The sequence below is a fragment of the Aedes aegypti genome, chromosome 2 (assembly GCF_002204515.2).
Source record: "Aedes aegypti strain LVP_AGWG chromosome 2, AaegL5.0 Primary Assembly, whole genome shotgun sequence".
NCBI lineage: Eukaryota > Metazoa > Arthropoda > Insecta > Diptera > Culicidae > Aedes > Aedes aegypti.
The window spans coordinates 215,379,161-215,400,980 of record NC_035108.1 but is presented as its reverse complement, the minus strand read 5'-3'; the positions used below and the strand labels follow the sequence as shown (position 1 = coordinate 215,400,980).

Below are 21,820 nucleotides of genomic sequence, written 5' to 3'. Positions count from 1 at the left end.
AAAAACAGATTTTGACTACCCAAAACAATTACCACCGAGAATACGCCTTGTTTCAGATCGTGACAATTTCCAACACGGTAAAAAAATTGCATGTTCAATCGAATGGATTGAACTATTGACTTAATTCAAAACAACCAAGCAGCATGCTTTTAAGAGTTAGAACTTGGGATTAGCTCTACTATCTTTAGCACTAGACTACACTAGACATCACTGTTCAAAAAAAAATCCAAGAGCAGAACTATTGATATCTACGTGCTTATTTTTAACGTGTAGAATTAGCACTAGACTGGCCCTAAAACAAAAAAGTTTTAAAACTCAACGGGGCACCCCCCCATATGCCTTAGGGTAAGAAAAAAGGACTCTCAAAATTTCAACGCAATTGGTTGCGCCACCAGCTGGCGCATTCAATTCGAAGTTTGTATGGAATATTCGTTTATTGAAAATTGACCCTTTATGTGTATTTTCCGCCGAAAAACGCTCGTAAAATAGTTTATGAGAAATTTTACAATATTGTTGAACATGTTATTGGCGGATTTCCTCCCGAAACAAAAGTGCATATACACTCCCGTGCAAAAGTTTGGGTTCACCCCCTCAAAAACATACAAAAGTGTTCTGTCCATATCTCTGTGATTACACGTCCAATTGAAACTCTTTAAGCCGCATTCAAAAGGCAAAGAGTTATTCTTTCTTCGTATGCATTTTTCCAAAAACATATTTTTAAATTTTGTATACTAAATTTATACTAAAAGTTGCACTCAAGATAATGTCTTCATTTGATTCATGTGCCAACCCATATGGATTTTTGCAATGGGGGTTTGCATATGGAAAGTATGTGCGTAATCAATGAATTGTCGGCAATCTTAATTTCCATTGAAAGCATGATTATCTCATATCAAATCCATAATCCAGGCACATACTTTACATGGGCGGCTTCAATGGAGTATATTGACCGACCAAATCATTTCAATGAAGGTTTTTTGTTTTTTTTTTTTTTGTTAAATCCAATAATGAGCGAAAACAAATAAGTGAATACAAATAAAGTTTATTATATTGTCTGATAAACACATTAGAACAGTTTCAATATGTGTAGTACGATAAAACAATGAATCAGAATGAGCAGCAGAAGAAAACAAACCAAAAATTATCAACTTTTTGGGGCGTCTCGTATTGTTCTTCTATGCAATCTCTGTGGGCAGCGAGTTCATCAGTCGATAATCTTTTTTTGCTGTAACATCTTTCAGATGAAATTCGATTCTCGATCTGCATAAAAGTAAGCATAAGTTAAATAATATCAAAGTATTGAATTTTAGCAAATATACTTTCCGATGCAGCCAAAATAACACTGGATAAATACAGCTCAACAAGATCATTACCGCGAAACCTTCACACGGACGCCATATTTTTTGCACAATGTGCTTCAGAAGAACGTATAACTTGCACATACTTTGAATATGTTTCAAATGCTATATATATGACACAAATAAAACTAATGATTTTGGCAATTTGAGCAATGTATGTGCAAATTCACATGAATTGAAGGAAGCTATTTTCTTGAGTGTGTGACATTTTTCAAAAAACACACTGAAAAATCATATCTAATTTCCTCAGCATTGGGTCGACCAAAATTTCAAATCAAAGTGTCATTAGAATCGTAATCTTATATTCTTTGGAGAGACTTCACGAAATTTTGGCGGAAAAATCTGGAAAGTATTCAAAATCAATGAAACAGTCAGTCAAGTCATCGTGCAAAAGTTTGGGTTCACCCCTCAGTATGATGCAAATCGTGCAAAAGTTTGGGTTCACCTGAGCCACACGCACATCATTTTTGTCAATATCTCTGCCATTTTTCAACCGATTTTAATAGTTTAAAGCTTTTTTGAGCGCAAATAATGGTGCGTACATGATTGGTTTGAGATTTCACAGATTTAAGTAAGTTCAGGTGAACCCAAACTTTTGCACGATACACCATACTGAGGGGTGAACCCAAACTTTTGCACGATGACTTGACCGACTGTTTCATTGATTTTGAATACTTTTCAGATTTTTCCGCAAAAATTTCGTGGGGTCTCTTCAAAAAATATAAGATTACGATTCTAATGACACTTTGATTTGAAATTTTGGTCGATCCAATGCTGAGGAAATTAGATATGATTTTTCAGTGTGTTTTTTGAAAAATGTCACAACTTTAAGTACAAATTTAGTATACAAAGTTCAAAGAATAATTTTGGAAAAATACATACGAAGTAAGAATAACTCTTTGCATTTCGAATGCAGCTTAAAGAGTATGAATTGGACGTGTAATCACAGAGATATGGACTGAACACTTTTGCATGTTTTTTAGGGGGTGAACCCAAACTTATGCACGGGAGTGTATATGGAGATTTCAATCAACGTGATATTGATTTCTTCCCAGACGTCGACAACGAGAGCATCCTGCTGCCAATATTTGGAGAAAATGAGGCTTTGCAATTTATATGTGATACATCGGCAAGTCTAGGTCTAAATCATATTAACCACGTTAAAAATCAGCAGAACTGTTATTTAGATCTCTTAATGACGAATACTGATGAAGATTTCTGTGTGGTAGAATCATTGACTCCCTTATGGAAAACGAACTTTTTCATACAGCTATTGAGTTTTCTTTATTCGTGCATGGAAATAACAGACCTAAAGATTGCGACTTTGAAGAAGTTCATGATTATCGTTCAGCAAATTATGACAATATAAGTCAGAAAATCAATCAAGTAAGTTGGCAAAATATGTTAAGAAACGAAGAAAATGTTGAATCTGCCGTTAAAATGTTTTACAAAATTTTAAACGACATAATACACGACGATATACCCTTAATAAAAAGAAGAAGGAATCATAACTCAAAGTATCCTATATGGTTTAGTAAAGAAATCAAAAATTTAAAGAGTCGTAAGCAAAAGGCAAATAAAATATACAAAAAATGTAAAAAGGATGCAAATTTAATTAACTATTTAAATATTTGCGATCAATTAAATCTTGCCATTGATACCGCATTTGAAGAGTATAATGAACGAACTGAGCGTGAATTGAAATCATGTCCTAAAAATTTCTTTAATTACGTTAAAACAAAAACCAAATCTAACAACTTTCCATCTGAAATGCACCTTGATGATAAAATTGGTGTGAACCCTGAAGAAAGCTGCAATCTGTTTGCAACATTTTTTCAAGACGTTTACACTACTTATTCGGAAAATAATCGAGATCGTGAAAATTTCTCATTTCTTCCGGAAATCCCAAATGACATTTGCGTCAATCAAATCAAAGTACATGATATTATAGATGCACTAAAAAGTCTAAATGTCTCCAAAGGTGCTGGACCTGACGGGATTCCACCTGTATTTTTGAAAATGTTATCAATCGAACTTGCATCTCCGCTATTTTGGCTCTACAATATGTCTCTGCAATCAGGTAGTTTCCCTGAAACATGGAAAAGCTCATTTTTAGTGCCGATCTTTAAAAGTGGCAAAAAATCTGATATACGTAATTATCGTGGGATAGCCATTATCTCTTGTATTCCAAAGATTTTCGAGGCAATAATAAATAAAATTTTATTGAAAAGCCCAAGGAGTTTCACGTTATAATGTACCGTTTCTCGGCCTTTTGCAACGAGATAGTGAATTTGTTCCTACGAAAAATGTGTACGAAATTGTGAATATGGTTCTACCGCCAAATGGAGCAAATTAGAAGAAACAAAAGCCGCGTTCAGTGATTTGGTTTGTTAGAGAAAAATGCGTTGATGTGAATCGAAAAAAAACGTAGTGCAATACTAGACATTGAAAAAATGGTTTTTGTGTGGTGTACAGACGAACGAATAGGTGGCAAAGGCGAAAAGAGAAGAAAGACGATACCAGAGCTGGTTTAGTCGAAGGTTACCATGGTGACGGCAATGCCGCCTTTGATGGTTTTCGGTGAGATTGTTCTGATTATGATTCTTACTAAATAAACTAAATACGTGCCAGTTTTAAAGAAAACATCTTTAAAACTGGAAGTGTGTTTGCATTACAATTATTCATTTGATAACGGTAATGCATGCATGCGGGGCTTATTGTTAGTGAAGGTGACTTCTGAATGGACGTATCTCTCCAGCCATTCTGAAATGGGTCACTGGATCTGCAATAGAGCTATCACCTTCTAACTCCTGGACTAAAGCTTTCTGCAAGACCATCCAAAAACATTGCAGAAAGATTTTTTCCGTAATATCACTGCCGGACAGTGGGTGTTAGTTGGATCACACACACACACACAATAATAAATAAAATTTTATTCGATATGGTTAAAAACAGAATAACTCATACTCAGCATGGTTTTTTTAAGGGACGCTCAACATGCACAAACTTGCTGGAGTTCATTCATTATTCTTTGACAGCCATGGATAATGGTAATCACGTGGAAGCTCTCTATACAGATTTCAGTAAAGCTTTCGATCGCATTGACACTAGACTGGCCCTTAAACAAAAAAGTTGCAAAACTCAACGGGGCAAAATATATTGAAAATCGACCCTTTGCCACTGTTTCGTTCCGTATACTAGTTGATAGCGGTCAATTGAGCCTAGAATGACAAATACACTAGTTGATACCCTACTGAACATAATTGCAGAAGGTTGTATCTGGATTTGAGCTCATTTTCCTTACCCCTTCAGTGGTTGAACTTTAGGCTTAGATCAGTACTCCCGTGTAATCACATATATGCATGCGCCTTATCCAGCAGCTCGCCCAGCGTCATAGGTGACTATGATGCGCTTAGCGACTATGTTGAAGAAATACAAAGCAGTATTGCATGAGCTTAACAAATCTACTTCAGGTAATTAAAACACCAACTTTCTCAATTTCAATCATGATACAACCTTCTACAATATTGTTCGCTATGATATCAAATAGTATTTTTGACATTCTGGGTTCAATTGAACGCGATCAACAATTTTTCTGAACCAAACAGTAGATGATGTGCTGTTTCCCATATGTTTGAGCTGAAAATCCCATATTAATTTCAATTCAAATGCGCTAGCTCATGGAACAACCAAATGAGCTGATTTTTCCAGGAAGTCTTCCTTTTACCCTAAGGAATAATCCTGGGGGGTGCCCCGTAATATCATACAACTTTATTTTTCTCCCATACTGAGCTGGGCCAGTCTAATTGACACCTTGTTCTTTGTTTTAAAGACTTTTTGTATCGTTTTTAACTTGTTCACCATTAAAATTATTTGAACATATTTAATTAAATTCATGTACCGTTTTGACTCATATTCCGAACACTTAAGGCCAACAGTGACTTCAAATGCATCTGACTGGCATAAATTGGCTGATATTTGTGGAAATTTGAATTTCTTCGCAAAGTCTAGCTGTTAGCTGTTGGATGTACCGATAATAATGTTGATATAGTTCGTTTTAGTATTGTTTTTAGGCAGAAGTATGGAACGACGTTTTGATTCAAAGACCGAACACTGTGTTCATTCTGTCTCATATTCCGAACACCTTGATTCACACTCCGAATAGCACGAATAAATCGTATTCAAATGAATAATTTAGCAAATAAATTTATCTGAGCTTGTTGTACTGTTCTCAAACTAGAGAATCATCACTACTCTCACGTTATAAATTATATTGGAAACGTTATAATTGAATTGCAATTGACTACCATTTACTTGTTACTTGGTGACATATTTCAGCGAAACATTTCAACGAAATCGCCATACAAAAACCGAGTGTTAGGAATATGAGTCTGTTCGGAATATGAGTCTGTTCGGAATTTGAGACAAAACGGTATATAAAAAATTATCATCGGTTATTTAGACTTCGAAAATTAACACCAGTAATTGTAACAAAAAAAAACTCAGTAATTCAGGCAGGGATTCCATTACTTACATGTTTCTCAATTCCAGCAATCTGCTGAAAAATTAAAAAAAAATATGACAGACATTATTTTGAGATGGGCACGCGAGGCTCCACTATATTGTTTGGGACTGTGTTCAAACCTTTTTTTTATCTGTCCACTAGGTATTTTTTTTTGTATTGCATAGTGTAAAGTATGTTAAAGGTGTTTTTTTAATTTGTAATTCGATTCAAAACGAATGTTCTGATTTTCGTGCTAGTACGAATGCAATAGACTGAAGAGACTTCAAAACTAATAAGAATCGGTTTGGTTAAGTTCTGTCTACTAGTTGTTTTTTTTTAATGAAGCTTTTAATTTTTCATCTAGCCTTCAACTCATCGAACAAAACCAAAAATGAAAGCTACATACTTTCCGACTATTGCCAGATTAGGTTCTGTTTATGTTTTGGAATTACTTGAAGTTCTAGATCTCCTACCTTACCCAACAATTTCGGAAATACTGACCACGATCGGCGGCACCCTTTGCTTCTTCACTTGAATCGAAGAGCTCTAGACAGTGCATGACGTTATTGCCAACATTATCCATTCATCTTTAGAAAGAAGCGCTCTATCCTAAGAGACGTGTTTTTTTTTTTCAATTTACACTCCCGTGCAAAAGTTTGGGTTCACCCACTAAAAAACATACAAAAGTGTTCAGTCCATAACTCTGTGATTACACGCCCAATAGAAACTCTCAAAGCCGCATTCGAAAGGCAAAGAGTTATTCTTACTTCATATGTATTTTTCCAAAAACATTCTTTGAAGTTTGTTTACTAAATTTTTACTTAAAGTAGTGACATTTGTCAAAAAAAAAACCACTGAAAAACATGGCTAATTTCCTCAGCATTGGATCGACCAAAATTTCAAATCAAGGTGTCATTAGAATTGTAATCTTATGTTCTTTGAAGAGCACTCTCGAAATTTTGGCGGAAAAATCTGAAAAGTATTCAAAATCAATGAAACAGTCAGTCAAGTCATCGTGCAAAAGTTTGGGTTCACCTGAACTTAATTAAAACACGAAAAATCTGTGGAATCTCAAACTAATCATGAGCGCGCCGTTATTTTTGCTCGAAAAAGCTTTAAACTATTTAAATCGGTTGAAAAATGGCAGAGATGTGCGTGCGGCTCAGATGAACCCAAACTTTTGCACGATTTGTATCATACTGAGGGGTGAACCCAAACTTTTGCACGATGACTTGACTGACTGTTTCATTGATTTTGAATACTTTTCAGATTTTTCCGCCAAAATTTCGAGAGTGCTCTTCAAAGAATATAAGATTACAATTCTAATGACACCTTGATTTGAAATTTTGGTCGATCCAATGCTGAGGAAATCAGCCATGTTTTTTCAGTGTGTTTTTGACAAATGTCACTACTTTAAGTAAAAATTTAGTAAACAAACTTCAAAGAATGTTTTTGGAAAATACATACGAAGTAAGAATAACTCTTTGCCTTTCGAATGCGGCTTAGAGAGTTTCAATTGGACGTGTAATCACAGAGATATGAACTGAACACTTTTGTATGTTGTTTAGTGGGTGAACCCAAACTTTTGCACGGGAGTGTATGTCACGCTTTGCGATTTTTTTTTTTTTTGAAGTAGTGAATTCAAGCATTCGCAATATATTTTGTTGATAGTAACAACCATAATCAAAAATAGACTAAGAGGGTACGATGTCCAAGAAAGAGTAACATTAACAATGCAATTTTACTTACTTTTTACTCAAACATTCCTTCAGGTTCCATGATATAAGATAGTCGAAATAAGACACCATTGTAATTTCATTTTAAATGGTAATGAATGTCGGAACGAGTCTAAGCAGATTCATCCTGAGAACTCGCACTCCATTGGATAATCCCGAGAAATAATGCTTCCATTTCTCTTTCCGAACGAAGATTACCTCTCCATATTTTAACAAATGGTCGGCGACGGTGGCGTGACTCATCAACGGAAGAAGATCGTAGACACGAACCGTCACTGCCTCACAATCCACGTATACGGGAATCCGAAACAAATTAACATATTGTTGAATTCCACTCCATTTTTTCCTTGTCTCAAGATCATTCTCGGCCAACTGGGAAAACCGGAACTTGTCACTTTTAACTAGGTTTAAAATGTAACAAGGACTAAAAAGAGTTTGTTTGATTACTGTAACATCCTGTTCTCTTCATAAGAAGCTGTCAGGACTAGGGTTCACTAGTAGATCTTTACCACATCACGCACCACAAAAAGGTCTTCCCGCGTTATGGGTGTCCACCGACTTACCATGCTAAGTTCTTACAGAAGTTGAAGCGTTGCGTTGCGTTGTAACGTAGTGTTTCGTAGATTGCCTACTGAAAACTGTCGTGTTATTTACTTTACCATTCTTATTCCAATTACTTATGAACAACTATTTTGGATGAAACAGCTATTCAATCGGAAGTCAGAGATGGAAAGACATGACAATTTCAATTTCTGGCCACGCTCATCTTCTCCGTTACGAGGAAAGGGATGGATAATGATGATATGACACATACTTAAAGAGAGGCCAGCGGCCCACCCACGCCTTCATAGATGTCAAGCAGTTGAATTATAGGAAAAGGAATTGTCCAGGATTCACTATAAGGGGTCATGCACAAATTACATCACGCTCCAAGGGGGGGAGGGGGTCGAGCCAAGCGTGACAAGCCTTACAAAATTGTCGGAGGACTCATACAAAAAGTGTGACAAAGGGGGGGGGGGGGGAATTTAGCGTGACATAATTTGTGTACCATCCCCAAGCGAGTGATACGACCGGATTTAAATTGTTGGGAGTGATGTTGCTAAGAAATTAATGTCACTCCATGCGCGTGTCTTCCAAGGATGGTGCACAGGTATTTCCACCTTGTGTCCTAGCTAAAGGGCTTTGATTTAAGGGGGCAGGATCCGTCATTGATTTCGGAATATTCAAAAGCAGTTTTTTCGTTCAAAATCAAGAAAATTTCCAGGAAAATGTGTTCGCTGAATCCTATTCTCCAACCTAAACACAGTGAACACATTTTTATCGAATAATTTTCCGTTTTGAACAGAAAAACTGCTCTTGAAGTGTCAATGATGACGATGATTACGATGACGGAGCGTTGAACGTTAAGCGTCATTACTCGCTCTCCGAAACGAGAAAACAAATTGATCCTACCCTCTGAATTAGCCCTTGTTTCTTTGAAATAGTAGTTTACGGAACAAGTTGCAGAATGATGATTTTTACAGCACGAGTCGGGTGACTCGTTCCCGACATAACTGTCATAATGACATGTGTGGCGCTGCATTCTGTCATAATGTCATGTGTGGCGCTGCATTCTTACAACACACTCAAAAAAGTTGCGTAATGAATCATTACAGCACTGGTTTCAGTTGCGTAATGACTATCGCCGCACTGCATTCCGCAGTGCAGGAAAGTAGGCCGTTTCATGACAGATTAGCGTGATGAAAAACAGCCTACTACGATGAGAAATTTCAAAAATAAGTATTTTGCAATCCAATCTTGTCACGCTACTGGTCATCGATAAACGCAGCGCGATGATGCTGTGTGAAAACGTTGTTTTCCAAGAAGTTTCCCCACACGTGTTCAACGAACTACAATTGCGCGACCCTTGAAGTGTTATCGTCGAAAAAAGGCACCGTTCCCATATGATTTCCAATCACTTTGGACTGAAAAAGACAATAGATTCTGGATTAAAATAATCACTTCTTCACCTAGAATAAACGAAGCGGTTTCACAATTAAGAAAAATTTCCTTCAATTGTGAACATATTTTTAACAGAAGAAAAAACTAAATGGCACTATCAAATGTTACAATTATATAACTGTTGTAATTTTTCCTAAAAACCACAAACGAATGAAAAAATATCCGGGTGGCGTAGCTCCGGACGAATCATCAGCGGCATCGCGTACTATCCATCGTATCCATCACGCAGAACGCAAAAAAAAACGTGACAGGCAGTTGAAACACAACCGCTCGCGGCGCGGCCTACTGTGTTTTTTTTTCATGCTAAGTTCTTACAATGAAACTAAGATAAACTTGCAGCAAAATCAAACCGGGAATATCGGAACACAACTACCAGTAAATGAAAGTAACATTACTTTATGCTTCAATGAACAATTCTAATAACTTTCCTGATGATTTGTAAAACATACATTTTGAAATCTTTTCTAGTCACATTTTGCATTTTGCAAGACGTCATGAGATTTTTAACAGAACCATTAACGCGCACACCTATTCAAACATTGAAGAAATTGCTTCTTTATGATATGTGATCTCAAGTGTCTTGATTGTAATGAAATATGCAAGTTTAACATAAACGTGTAAGCTTATAAATGTTTAGGTCTGACAGTCTTATTTGGTGCACAAACCGGAATACAAGAAAAATTTGCAAGTCTCCGAATACTTGCTAAGTTTATTATGTCTGTGACCAATACAAATGTCTACTCTTTAAAAAAAACTTACATCACGCCCAGTTCTCAATTTATCAATTAACAAACATTTTGTTTTAAAATCTGTAAATTTTATAAAATTTTGATAGAGTGGGTATCAACTGGATTTTGTTATTTTTGTTTTCTTCTCAGCTTAGTGTGCAATGAGCATTTCCACAGATATTAAACTGAGAGCTTCTTTTACCAAAATTGCATTTTCACACTCGTATATCGTGTAACAAGTACCTAGGACTCTATGTCAGGGAAGTCAAGAAAATTTCCATTACGAAAAGATCCTGGATCGTCTAGGAATCGAGCCCAGACACCTTCAGCATGGATTTGCTTTGTAGTCGGACTCAAACCACCTAAGGAAGGGCCATAATGAAGAGATCTAGTTCGGTTATTTTTCACGATTCCTCGTGAAATATTTAGATACCCATTAATTCAATGTCTTCTCATAAATATTCATTATAAACTCTTCACAAGTATTTTTTCGGCATTTGAGCCGTTTCTAATAATTGATCATCCGAATAAAAATTATTGCGGAACTGAGGTAATCACTTATCTCAATCGGAAACTCTAACATAAACTTTAAAAATGATCCCACCGGAAATTCCCCAAAACTAGAAAGCCTACTAGAAATCAATCAAGGAATTTCTCCATCAATTTTTCCATAGAGACTGGCAAGCAATCCATATAGAAGAGTTAATCCACTACAATGTAACGAATAATTATTACGCGAGAAACTGTAATGCAATCACTCACGGTTAATTTAAAGCAATTAATTTTAATGTATAATCAAGCGAATGAATTTTCTTGATAATCAATCCGTAGCCTCGTGCCAACCAGTTATCGATAACTAGTTGATCAAACCGCTAATTTAGTTTCTTTCACCCTTTTCCTCTGCAGACGTCACCGAGGTCAGTTTTTCTTCGGAGACACACATCGACAGTCAATCGGGGCTAAGTACGAAAGAATACATAGTAATTGCCATCTGCAGTCTTTGCCTGGGGCTGATTTACATTGCTTCGGTTTTCCTGTATATTCATATGAAGAAGCGGAAGCGCAACTCCGGAGACGACGACGATTCCAACACGATCAAAAATGAATATTCATCGTACCAGCAGAATGATCAAGTCACATTTGGAGTCGGATTGAGTTCACAGGTGAATCCGTTTGCCAATCAGCCTCACAACAACTTCATAGCACGTGGCGGAAGTCAACGGCAGAGCGGGGCTACCGGCGGTCATCGGGGTATAACGGGGGCTCTGAATGTAGGTCTTCACACCGAAGAGATGGGAATTGTTAAGAACAATCCTCTGCTGAAGCACTTTCCTAATCTGAGTGACAATTCTGGTTTCATTAGCGACAATTCCAACTCCGTGTCGGAGTTTGAAGACGAACGAACTATTGAAACTGATAAAGTAAGTTAAATCTCTTAGAAATCCATAGCTGATATATAACCGTTTTCTTAAATATTTAAAAACAGATGCAGACTAAGGCTAACATACACCAGTCAAAAAACTACTTAGGGCATACCGACATGGATGGCGGACATCTCCATCCGCAACAATCACTGCACAACCTTCAACAGCACATGTCTCAGCAGAGTCACGATGGATTGAGCAATCTGAATGGCCAGGATACCGAGTGTTTGCCAGAGGAAAATGTGTCCATTGTAGAAGATATCAGCAACGACGAAAAGCTCGAAAGTATGAAGTCTATCGTCAACGGAACTATGCGCCGGAAGTTGTACTTTAATCCTGCGTACTTCGAACCACACTTGCTAGTGGTAAGTAACTTGGTTATAACCGGAATTACCGAACTAAATTGCACTTTCTATTGTATTTTAGTCACCACCACCTGCCGCAATCGAATTTTTGAACAAGATACGTGAGGTCATCACCATCGCCAAGTACAAAATGTCGGCTAAGCGGTTTCAACCTTCCCTGAACATAATTCCCGAGGAATTGCAACAAGCTCAGGGATCGGAAACCTATGCAGCCGCTCATACGGCTTCTCCGAGCCGTCGCAGCAGTCTTATCAGCTCCCGACGAGATAGTTCCAAGAAAAGTATATGCTCGGGTTGCCCCGGATGTGAGAAGAAGGGCAACTCAGACGTCATAGTTCCGTCCAGCAATTGTAAAAACTGCGGAGACAAACAAAATAGTATCCGAAAATGGCTGGAGAACGTTTCGACGAACCACGAAGGCGAGATCAACGATGTTGATGTATTCGATGGCGGTAAATCGTTGAGTAATACCTCAGAGAATCCTGAATCTCTCAGATCGTTGGATGATCGCTCAACCTGCGAGTCTCTTCCGATAAACCCTGAAATAAAGAAGCAACCCAAATCACTGCGATCTCGTCAAAGTAGCATTCATAGTGATAGTTCATCTGCATCTGACAACGAAACAATAGTAGCCAATAGCGTGAAGGAACGTTCTTCGATAGCCCGTGCTCCTTCAAGGAGCAAATCTATCCGATCGGACACAAGCTCAGCACCTAAAATTGTTTCCCATAGTTTGAAATCCGACGTGGTCAAAATGGCCAAATTCGGACCTGATGATGGATCGATCATGAAAAATAACAATTTCGTGTATGATCATAATCCCATTGAAGGCCACTCTAAAAATCAAGATATTTACATGAGAAATATCAACAATTCTTTGGTAAATTTGGATTCGAACAAAATCTATGACAAACGGGATCTGTACAGCATAACGGGCAGTGAACTGTTCAACAATCCTCAGTTTGAATCCTCTCCCAAGATGCAGCATCGCGTGATGAATCCTAATCAGTACCATCATCACCATCATCAGCAAAGCAGAAAACGTTCAAACTCACACAGTCGTTCTGGGCCTTTGAGCAAACGGCAAACAGAAATACAGGATCAATTTGCAAAAGCGAACAACGGTGCTAAAATGAGGAATATCAATCACATGCCCGATATGGTTTACGAAGCGTTGGCTATGGACCAGCGAAAGAATTCATGGAGAGGACGTGGCGAACCCGTTCCCATCAATGAATACATGCACGATTCTGATAGCCGCTTCAGTAGCATCGATCGCACCGAAAAGTACCGAAATGAGAAGTTCTTTCATGACTTCATCAACTCGGATGACAACAACACGCTTGGGAACCGATCTGGAAAGAACTCGTTCAACAAGTACCAACCGGATTCGCCGATCTACTCACGAAAGTCACCACATTACTTGATAGTCGATTATGAAACCGATAGCTTAGAAAGAGTCACTTCCAAGACCCAGATCAGCTTCAATACCTCGACAACTAACAGTAGCGATCTCAGCTCTCAACCCTCACCATCCCATAGTACAGCTCTCCCGTTGGAAGAGGAAGTTGAAATACGCAATGCCATTTACGATCGTGTGGAGGGGTTTAGAAAGGATACTGATACTATCACAAAGGAGCGTGAAAGTGTCAGTTTAGACATGGATGAATACGAAGACGTGCCAATGAACTCACTTGCTGAAACGGTCATACAAGTGCCGACAAAAAAGGGTCCGAAAATCAAGTGTGACACGCCCTTTCAAGGCAGTATAACAATCGAGGTAGAACATAGCCCGGATGACTGCGAACTCTCCACCGACAGCGATCAATTCGAACCGGATACTCTGGATCGGAAACCAAAAAAACACAGCAACATTATCGGACGGCACAGGAGCAACGTTTGGGCTCAAGATAGACTCAGTACAAAGGAAACAAACCTCACATCCCTGCCGGCCGACCTGAACAATCATTTCATTCTAAAAAACTCTCAATCTTTCCGGGAGACAACATTTGGCAGTCTCCGGGAAATCTACGAGTCCAAAAATTTAAAAAACGCTAACCACAATCAGATGCGAAGTCTGGAAGAATTTGATGTAGCTTCAGGTCGGATACTAACTTTGGAATTGAGGCACTCCAAAAGACAGCGATCGAACGATAATACCGTGATTGTTCCAAAGCTAATGCCACCGGATCTGATTCCTTCTGAGGTGCCGATTCCCCGAAATCATTACGATCAGCCCCGTCAACAGCTGAAAAAAGTCGAAGACTACGGAATATCTCCTAAGAATCTGGCCTGCTGGAATAACGATAAGTTTACGAAACAACCCAACGGACCAGCACCGAAACCGTCTCTGACTAATTTGGAAAACTATGAATCAACCCACAGTCTGACGGCGGATAGCGACTCAACGCAATTCACAGGGGTTTCCGAAAATGATCAAAACATGGCCAAGAAACCGAAAAAGATCGCCAACTACAGCCAAGTGAATAAACCTAGTCGATCGCATTCAATGGAGAAGGACGGTTTCCGATTGAATCATGAGCAGGATGCAGGGGTCGTCAAAAATTACATGACTTTGGGAGATTTGAACGAGAAAAACTTTAGCATAGATCAAGGCAAATCGCATCAAGTGATGAACCGCGCAAAGTTCATTGAAGACATCGACAAGATTGAGGTGTTGTCTACCAAGACACTGTCGAATCATGATTTTCCGGTAAGGAAAGGCAGCCCTAGTATAAACCCTAAGGAGTCCGATGAAGAGAAAAATACATACGAAATAACTCCAATCACAACCACAAAGGTATTTCGAGTGGAGATCAATCAAGCCACGAATGGAATGCAAATAGCAATGGGGCTTCGGGATCGAGTGAAGAAATCGAAGGATATTAAGAATGCATGGAAGAAATTCATTGGAATAGCCACATCGAAATTCAATGGGAATTCTGGTGATTCGGACCTAGAGAAAAACTCAGATTCTTCAGACATATTGGATAAAGACGAAGGAATTTCGTCGTTGATTGATGACGCTAGTGCGGCGTACGACAGTGCTGAGAAAGGCCATTACCATCATCGGCACCATCATCACTATAAGCCATCGAGCTCCAGTGGTCCTCCGTCCATCAATAGGCAGATCACGGTTATTCGAAGCCATTCCCGATCCAGTGTTAAGGACGATAGCGGCTACATTAGTGCCGATTCGAACGAGTCTCGATTGAATAGGAATTTGTACGAACGATTCAATTTCACAGCAAAATCGATAGATTCGACAAACTCTATTCAGGAGGAGAACAAATACGAAATATGTGCAATTCCGGAGCACTCAGTAAGCACCGTCAAGAGTAACACGTCTTCGTCTTCGGATGGAAGTGGCCGATCCGACAAACAACTTACACGACCCAAAGCTCCACCTCCTCCACTGCCTCCACCGAATCCACCTCCACCCCCTCCGACTGCAACAATTCCCTCCAAGAAGATGCCTTCCCCGCCTCGCACGATAGAGAAGCCACAAACCAGGCCTCCTCCGCCACCAACGAATCCACCACCCAAAATTCCGCAACCGGAAGAGAACTTCCTGTTCAACACGGCAGATGCCATCAGTGTGCGCGTGTACTCATCGGATGACGAGAACTTCGCCAGCAGTGAGAACGCGTCCTGCATTTCCGAAAACAACGAAGACGATGACGATGGAACGAGCTGCGCAACGGACGACATCTGCGAATCCGGCGCGGAGAGCGTCGAAACCCACTCGGTGTTCTTCAAGAACATTAGACCTAGACGAAATGAGGCGTCGTGCAATGTGGCCGCGTTGGCCCACTAGTAAGTTATAGTAGTAGGTAAAGTGCAATTTGAAAAATGGTTGTGCAATAGCAACAATTTATATAGGAACTATGTAGGAATCAAAGACTTCGAACAATTATAAAATTATGTACATTACGAAGCAAACGAAGATATATTGAGTTATGGTACCTCTGAATACTTTAGGTGCATAAGGAAATGAGATTTTTTTTCCTCAAAACGAAACGTGTTTGTGTAAGTGCTAAGAAACTGTAGAAAGTTAAGTTTTATTAGACTGTTTTACATTTTGTGCAATTTTTTGAATCTCTTCATCTATCTAATTGTGCAATGTTTCTATATTTTTAATTTGAGCGATGAATGCAAGATGAATGACAGGTGATTGTTTGCTATTGGTTATCCTGTGAGTATGGCGAAAAATTTGAACCATGTTACGTACTACTCAAATAGTCTCCAGCAATTGATACTCCGCCACCAACGACAACCCGGACAAAGAATTCTTCGGCGTTTGGGGAATCTACCGAATTGATGCACTCCGGTGCCGAGGTCGCCCGAGCAGAAGAAAATAACTTCTGAATACCAAAATAAGGTATCATACCAAATAGTTTCCAATGAATGAGGTATGAATGAGCCCTGCATAAGAGGTAAAATACCTCATAAAATATCTCAAGCATATTCTACGAACACCAAACTGATAATTAGATCAGGTATTGTAATACCTCAGTAATACTTGATGGATTTTCATATAAAAGTGAAATTTTTCAATAGTAGTTCAATACCTCTAGCAGACCTCAATAGCTGTCTAATACCTCAATGAAGTATTTTTAAAAAGACACTACACGTTAATGCTTCCAGTGGGCAATCGCCCTTTGAAGGAAGCACCACACTAGACAACGGACTAGCATGCAACGCCCAATGGCACAGTCGGAAAACATTCCTCTCGAAAAGTTTTTCGGTCTGAGGCGGGAATCGAACCCACACTCCCTAGCAAGATGCGGCTAAGTGCCTTGGTGACACTAACCGCACGGCTACGAAGCCCACAAAATTAATTGTTTTAAAGATTTTTTTCAATACCATTATAATACCAAATTGAGGTATTGGCAACTGAATAATACCTAATTTTGGTATGATACCAAAATATGGTATGCATAAGTTATTGGGGAGTTATTTGTTCCTCCTCGGGCGGTCCAGCGATTTAGGTGGAGGGTGAACCAATCTGACACATTTGGTATTAGCCGATGGGTCCATCTACTTTTAGTGGATTTATCCCATTCCTGCTGCCAACCTCTGAGCGTTGCCTCTTTGCACGTATTACGGACTCCTCTGGTACCTCTTTGGTTGAAGTATTTTTGTGGGAGTAGGTTAGTTTTCACTGTCAGCTGTAGCGACGTAGCTATCATCTTCGCTGCCATGACCCTCTGTACCTGTGTTCAGGTACTGTTCACGTCTTCATCGTAGTGCTGCTTCCATCCTTCGATCAACTCGCGTCACACTTCGGATCGCGGCACGACGATTTGCGAGATGCATTGAACTTCTGACAGAACATCAACGTTTCTTAAGATTCCTTTTTTGACACTTTGCTTTTTGCATGCGGCGCTTGTTGCAACTTCCCGACTTGGTGGAACAAGAACTACCAATAGCGAAAATGAATTTGAGACATACACTGAGGGCTAGAGGCCTCAACTCAAGCACAAAGCCAGATATTTATTTTAGTAACGTGTATTGAACCTTCTGATGACCATCTAACTCTTAGCTTCTCTCTCTTCGAGGACTTACCTTGGCACTATCTAAGAAAACATCGATTGACTTAAATCTATAGTCATTTGGTACTCACGGCACCGCCCGTCAAACCTTCGCCGCCGCAGACTCCCCCTGCCACATCATTCTAGATCGGACGCTCTGCTGCGCTAGCTGTTCTTCTGCGCAGTTGCCGTGCCACCCGCTGTAATGAACTGCCTCTTCGACGCGTTGGCAACCTCTGCTTATTGGTCACGATTCTGCCTTGACGATGGTACACTGAATTTACTGCTCAATGAGGATTCCTTGTGGTCCACCACAATCGGGTTGGCAGCCTCTGCCTGGCACACACCGTAGTTGGGCCGTCTCTGGCAAAAACAATGCGAAACTACAAAAGGAAGAAAAAAACCCCTGTCGTCCGACAGGTCAGTCTTCGCTCGTCGCTCGATGGGTTTTTTTGTCCGTCGTATGCACTTGTTTGCGAAGGATCCGGCTCCAGACAGGCGCGGTGCTTGTGTGCGTATTATCGATGCCAAATCGTTCCGACCTTTGTGCATCTGATGCAATCCCACCACCGATAATGACAATGGTTTTTCAGAGTATCTTCGACTTTGCCTCCGTCCTGATGGCGACCACACGATCGATTGAACACGGCGACGGCAAAACTGCCGAATTAAAGCACAAAGTTGATCAAGCGTTCTTCTTTCACCATCAAAGCTACTGACCAGACGCCTTTTCGTGCCTTCCATTTGATCGCTTTTTAGAGGGACGTCAAGCGTGATTCGCCACCAACGATTCGAAATTATCCTCGCGACCACGTACCGGCGATGGACCGTGTTCCTTCGGCATCGGTTTGTTGCGCTAACCAGATTGCACTTCTCACTTTTGCCATTTGTGGGAAATCTTCTGGTTCACTTTTTCGCACAACTTTTGCTCGGCACGTGACACCGAACTGGGTGCCAACTGACCCGATCGATCGCGCTATGTGAACAGCCAATGCGAATGCAATGCCAGATTTGCTAAGTCGAACTTGATCGCTCTCTTGCTTGCCATGGTGTGTGTGCGTACATGGCTGGTATGACGGCAATCGCTCTCTTGCTCCAACTGAAACAGTGGGGATCATGGGGCGCTTTTTCCCTTCGCATCTCATTCGTGTTGGTTTGTCCGGAGATTGCTATGCAGTTTGTGTGCTGGTCTTACGTACTGCGTATATTTTTCCCAATGATGCGGCTGGTTAATGAGGATAGGTTTCGGCAGGGGTGGTCGAGTCACGACTGGCGGAGCAATATTTGCCTCGATGTTTTATGTACTAACAATATTTATTATATCTCTACTGGCACATATTATCGCAACAAATCATACTTAAACGTAACACGATTTTTATTCCACAATATGCCGGTTCACTGTTTCCGCTTCAGTATCGTTTTAAGTATTGCCGCCAACTTCAACGTACGTTTTGTAGCATTTTTCTCCAAAACCTCCTGACACTTACTTTTTGTCGAACCATTCATTTCTTGAGCTTTGTTCCACCAGCACCATTAATCGCCTACCATGGATCGATCTCACCATCATGCGGCAACGCTATATGTGGCGCAAAATAATTTGGGCGTCATTTCACCAGGGCCAATGTAAGCATCGGACCTATCGTGATGTTGGTTATATCTCAGAATACTTCTGAGTGACGTCCATCGATGAAAACGTGGTATATTTACGATTCTGTCTGCTGTTTAGATCTTTAAACGTGCCGATACGGGTAGGCCGTGCTGGAAATTTGTACTACGGATATTCGATGTATGCTTTGAATTTATTCCAACGATAATTGTTCATTCGGATTGTCTATGATAATCAAACTGATCAATGTTATCCAGCTGATCAAAGTTACTCCGTTTTTTGGTTTTTGAATCCTTTTCTAACTTGTGTCAAATACAAGCCATTACTAACAGGATCCAGCTGCATGTGAGATTGGACGTCAATTAAAACTGTCCATACCAACTGTATGGAAACGGAAGAGTTGTGATAGGAAGATGCAATACACAAGTTTAGTAGATAGACAGTGTGTATTAAACACATAATAAAGCATACTTTAGCAAAAACGAAACTAGAACATAAGACTACGAATGTTAGGATTAGTAACAAGACAAGCGCAAAATGCAATATTAGCGTTTAGTAAGGCCGGATGTGCAATAATTAAAACAATCCGATTAGTTTCATAAGGCGACATAGTGAAATATTGTTTAGCTCGATTACAGTGACTAGGAAGTAAGGTAGTTATAGCTAAAGCAACAGCTATAATACCAAAAACAATAATGGTAATATTTTTGGTGCAATTTCTTCTCTTTTGTCCTAGATTACGTAGACATCAATTTGTTTGTTATTTATTTATTTTTTGTTTTTGTAACACACGCCTAGCTTCGTAAGTACCTGCCAAATATTTAGAAATAATAACGGATAGGGATTCAAACCATCCGCGTTAAAACTTTAAGGAAAATGTTACGTTAGAGATTCCATTCGACTAAATCAGTTTCTACGATAAGGCCATTTGGAGACGTTCATTGCAGAAATTCAAATTTCAACTGAACGGGTTTGACTTGCCTTATTTCATACGGTTCATTTAGGGAATTGTGGTGATTGGCTTTCTAGGAAATCAATCCAACTGTTGTATTCATAGCGCTCTCTAGCAATAAACTTTGTGTGTTATAACATCCATTTGTTAAATTTTAATCAATAGATACATAAACCCACATTGTTGTTAATATTAAAGAGATTTTAACTATGATGCATACAAAGAACTCATCAAACGAGAAGCAATATTAATTTTATTATGCCTTTCATATTTATAATATCAAACGCGACATAAAAGTACTATTTGAATATAAGTATGATGTAGATAAACGCTTAGTGCTACAACAAATAAAAGCATTTTAGCTTTTAATATGCCTGCAATTGCTCACATGAAATAATTTTGACTAAACTAAATTACTTGTAGTGGCCTGTAGGCGAAAAAATACACAAAATGTCTCAGCAGCAAGCAATGTAATTGGATTGAAATGATTGAATAAAGACATTTTATACAACTAATGTGTTATCATTTCTTTTTTTTTCCAAATTATTTATTTGGCAGGCCCAAACGCCCAAAGGCTTTACGGGGCCGAATATCCTTGATAATAATTATCATTTATTTGACAAATTGGAATCACAGCTACTCTGTGATCCCTGAATAGCACACAACTTTTTTTTCTCCTTCCCGCGCTTCGTTGACAGCCGTCTCTTGTTTGTGCCATCGTTGTTCTCGCATGGAGAAGATGAACTGCCGTTCCCGTCGTTGTCGTCGTCGCTTTCACTTGAGCTCTGTTGTTCTATAGGTGTTTTGTTGTCCAGTTCGGTAAGCGCACGTTTACCTTTTGCCAATATTTTGGCAAACGGATCACTCGCTTCAGGGGAAGATGGGGTCGATTGCTCACTGCTAATCGGCGGAAAATCCGCCTGGTTGAAAATTTGTTCGGTTGATGAAGCGGCTGGTGCTGCTGTTACAGGTTCGCGTCCAGTTAAGGACACCTCCAAACATTTTTGGTTAGGATGCGATGGCTTGGAGCACCGTCGACAGGTCCTGATTTGGTTCGGGTGTTCCACGTAGCAGACCTCATTGGCTATCGTGAGATACGACGGGATAGGGTGCTTTATTCGCATCTGAAGCACTCGAACTCCGTTAGGTATTCCGGCAAAGTAGTGTTTCCAACGCTCGGACTGTATTGAAAACACCTCCCCATACTTCATCATGAAGTCACCGACAGTCGCATGAGGGACGGATGGGGGCAGGTCATGCACTCTCACAGTCACTGCCTCGCTGTCCACATATACTGGTATTTTAAACTGTTTATCTTTATAGACAATAACGCGTTTGATATTGTGCGCTTTTTCATAGCGCAGCGCTGTACTGTTGTCCACCATCTCGATGTATACACAGTTACGCGTGTTGTGTAGCTGAATACTTTTCACATCGGATAGATTCAGTTTGATTTCGTGTTCCAAAAATTGTTCGACTTTTCGAACCTCAGGTCGCGCAGGAACGACACTAAAATCAATCACCAAAGTGTTTTTGCGAACACCACTCATTTTGCTGATATGAAGCACGGGAGAATTTCAAAACGCGTCCGACGGTTACGAGTATAGGCTGT

The 21,820-nt window shown here is 39.6% G+C and overlaps 1 protein-coding gene across 1 annotated transcript in view; it reads left to right on the top strand.

Moving 5' to 3' along the window:
- LOC110676375 overlaps positions 1 to 16,009 on the top strand; it is a 242,338-nt gene extending 226,329 nt beyond the window's left edge. Inside the window, exons 8-10 of the mRNA XM_021843962.1 lie at positions 11,234 to 11,748; positions 11,814 to 12,116; positions 12,178 to 16,009. Of these exons, the coding sequence (XP_021699654.1) occupies positions 11,234 to 11,748; positions 11,814 to 12,116; positions 12,178 to 15,933 (4,574 nt within the window). The 3' untranslated portion in view covers positions 15,934 to 16,009. The remainder of the gene's footprint in view (positions 1 to 11,233; positions 11,749 to 11,813; positions 12,117 to 12,177) is intronic.
- The last annotated feature ends 5,811 nt before the right edge of the window (positions 16,010 to 21,820 follow it).